General features: G+C 41.2%; 1 protein-coding gene across 1 annotated transcript; it reads left to right on the top strand.

The window, feature by feature from the left end:
- The first annotated feature begins 1297 nt into the window (after positions 1–1297).
- LOC115163213 (RING-box protein 2) lies at positions 1298–2971 on the top strand. The gene is made up of 3 exons (XM_029714912.1): positions 1298–1581; positions 2059–2106; positions 2543–2971. The coding sequence occupies exons 1-3, from the start codon at positions 1407–1409 to the stop codon at positions 2659–2661; spliced, it is 342 nt and encodes a 113-aa protein (XP_029570772.1). The 5' UTR covers positions 1298–1406; the 3' UTR covers positions 2662–2971.

The raw sequence follows: 2971 nt of genomic DNA, 5'->3' as shown, positions 1-2971 counted from the left end.
GCAATCAGCCCTACAGAAAATACAAAACCGAATAGCACAGACAAATGGCTTATATCATGTCTCCTCATCATATCAGATGTGTCTTGCACTCTATTGTTTCTTCCCATCCACAAAATTGACATCCAGAGAAACATGAGCACTCTTTTAATATGTTTGTCTATATAGTATTTGACTCAGTTTCTCACCCAACTTACCCACATGGTCAGAAAATGCTACAGGGGTGAACCCCATGTTCATCAAACAGTTTATTTGTATTACCCTCTCACTAGTAGGATGTGAGTACACAAACACCATGTTTTAACAAAATGTTACACATTTACTTTTTTTAATAGTTCTTTATTATTTATTCTAGGCTAAAAGCAAATTAATGAGTTCAACTCTGTGGGAAGAAGTCCATCGAGGGGTCTCAAGGTAACGAGGCAACAGGATACTTTAAAAGCAAAGTGCAGAGCATTACAGAGTCCTGTGGTACTTTGCGATTGAGTAGAGGACTTGGAGGAAAATGGGGTGTAATTGCCTCAAAAGTATACAACCCTGTGAACTCAAGACCTGACTCAGCTGTACATCAACATTCCTAGTCATGCTATGTTTTGGAAAATAATTAATTGGCTTATGGCATGTATGTGCATCAGGCTGGAGTTTTTTTTGGATGAGATTGAAGTTTTGATTGCCTTCTATTGACGTTCTTTCCTTCATTAGGACCCTGCATAGATAAACTTGGTTATTGGGTTAGGGTGTTCCTGTTGCGCTACAGTGACTTTGAAAGCCAGCATTTCCTGATTAAATAGCATGTTTTGGTTATTTCATACATAAATCATTTCACATAACAGGGAGAGAGAACGCCACTGAGATCAAAACAGAGCTGAGTGTATGAATAATTTGAGAACTGTGGTTAGATGTGATTGAATTGTCTCAATGTTGTCCAAACATCTGTATTGGATTTTGAGAAAGTCTGGTGTAGATACAGTATTCTCTGTTAAATAAGCAATATATATTTCTTAAAAGTTTAGTGCCATTATTAGTTTAACCATAGGTATTTCAAGTGGTCTTTTTTTACTCAATTCATTGAAAAAGTTCAACTGAGCAACAGTAGCCATACAGTATATAAAAAACAACACACACACAGCAAAATAACCAGAACAGAAGGGTGCGCAATACAAAATAAGAGCATCCGCTACGTTTTCTTAGCTTCTTGAGACCGACGGTGAAGTATTTTACCTTCATTCGCAGTAGCCTACCTTTTAATCTTTGGCTCCGCCATGTGTTAGTTTGTTAGTACTGCAGATGTGTTTTAGCGCATGACCGCCTCCTGGTTTGTTTGTTCTGCTGGGCTGGTTTGTTTGCTCCACGGACTAGCTAGTCTGTTTATTTCGTCCATTTTGTTTTACCTTTAGCTAGATTATTCTATGGCAGAGATGGAAGACGGTGAAGAGCCGGGTGTAATTCACACTCACAGCTCTACCTCGGGGTCAAAATCGAGCAGTGACAAGATGTTTTCTCTCAAGAAATGGAATGCTGTGGCAATGTGGAGCTGGGATGTGGAGTGCGATACATGCGCCATCTGTAGGGTCCAAGTTATGGGTACGTTTATTTAGCTACCTAGCCAGCTACAGTAACTAGTTATAGTAGTACACCCATAGGCAACTCTTAGTGTGCATTAAGCTAGCTAACAACAACAAGATAAATACAGTAGCTTAGTGGTCAGACAGTCACCTAGCTAAACTGATTAAGAGATGGCCATCATCATGTCATGGGCAGACAGACCGATAATGGATCCTAGTTGGATAGCTTAGCTTGCTAGATCATATCTAGCTACAAAACAGACAACTAACGTTAGCTAGCTAATATAGCTAACGTTAGAATTCTGAGAACATGACTCAAGGCATTGCAAGGAATCAAGCTAGTTACAGTAACCAACTAATCTCACATGGGAGGACTGAATTGGCTAGCCAGCTGTGTCAGTCCATTTGTCACCATGCAGGAATGGTCAGCGACAGCTGTACACCAGTATGGCTAGTTGGTTAATACGTTTCCTTGATATATACCTTCTCTCCGCAGATGCATGCTTGCGGTGTCAGGCTGAAAATAAACAAGAGGACTGTGTTGGTAAGCTACTTGAAACGTTTTAGCCAAGCATTTATATAGCCCTAAGACACCAGACAGTACAATCTGGTGTTCAGACCACCGGTAGGTATGACCCTGGTCCTACATGGGTCTGCTCCAGTGTTGGGGAAACCTGGATACACATTTTATAGATCCAGAACTGGGCCACAACTCCTACTGGTCTCACACCAGGAGATGTGCATGTGACAGATATACCTGGGTTTCTAGTCTAGTATATGGGGTTACAATTTGATAAAGCCAGGTATCTTAACCTTGGTAAAGCAGAGTTTGTACTGTGTATGCATTAGGATACAAATATTGATTGTGTGTGTACCAATATGCTTTACCATGTATTCTGCTCTTCTGCTGACATGCTGAATTTGAAAATACCATGTAGCACACCATTTCATAGTCTGCTTCTGTCTCCCCTCTTTCACAGTGGTATGGGGAGAGTGCAACCACTCTTTCCACAATTGCTGCATGTCTCTCTGGGTTAAGCAGAACAATCGCTGTCCACTGTGCCAGCAGGACTGGGTCGTACAGAGAATCGGCAAATGAAGTCCCTCTAACTTCCCAATCCTTCCACTGCAAGTTTGGACAGGAGACCGGACTGTGTACTGCGACCTTCTATGTACATGTGTGTGCATGCCGCTGTCATTCCTTCGATGCTAAGATATAGAATGAATGGCCAATATCCAGGTGACGACATCCTTGCCCCACTGTTTGATGGAAACATTGGCAGGTGCAGGGCAATGCTGAAGAACTCTGAGGATAGGTGCTGCGCTTGGTATTTGAACTTTTTTTTTGTGTCGTCCCAGATGTTTTTGTGAGAGAAAAAAAGTTTGTTATTAAAATAAATCTACACTTA

This window comes from Salmo trutta, chromosome 26, assembly GCF_901001165.1.
Source record: "Salmo trutta chromosome 26, fSalTru1.1, whole genome shotgun sequence".
NCBI classification, from domain to species: domain Eukaryota; kingdom Metazoa; phylum Chordata; class Actinopteri; order Salmoniformes; family Salmonidae; genus Salmo; species Salmo trutta.
Note: the sequence above shows the minus strand (reverse complement) of the source record. Positions and strands in the feature narration are given on the sequence as shown.

Coding starts and splice junctions, on each gene's coding strand:
- LOC115163213 (XM_029714912.1), top strand. CDS start 1,407: ATGGCAGAGATGGAAGACGGTGAAGAGCCGGGTGTAATTCACACTCAC. Junction 1,582..2,058: donor CTGTAGGGTCCAAGTTATGG/GTACGTTTATTT, acceptor TTCTCTCCGCAG/ATGCATGCTTGCGGTGTCAG. Junction 2,107..2,542: donor TAAACAAGAGGACTGTGTTG/GTAAGCTACTTG, acceptor CCTCTTTCACAG/TGGTATGGGGAGAGTGCAAC.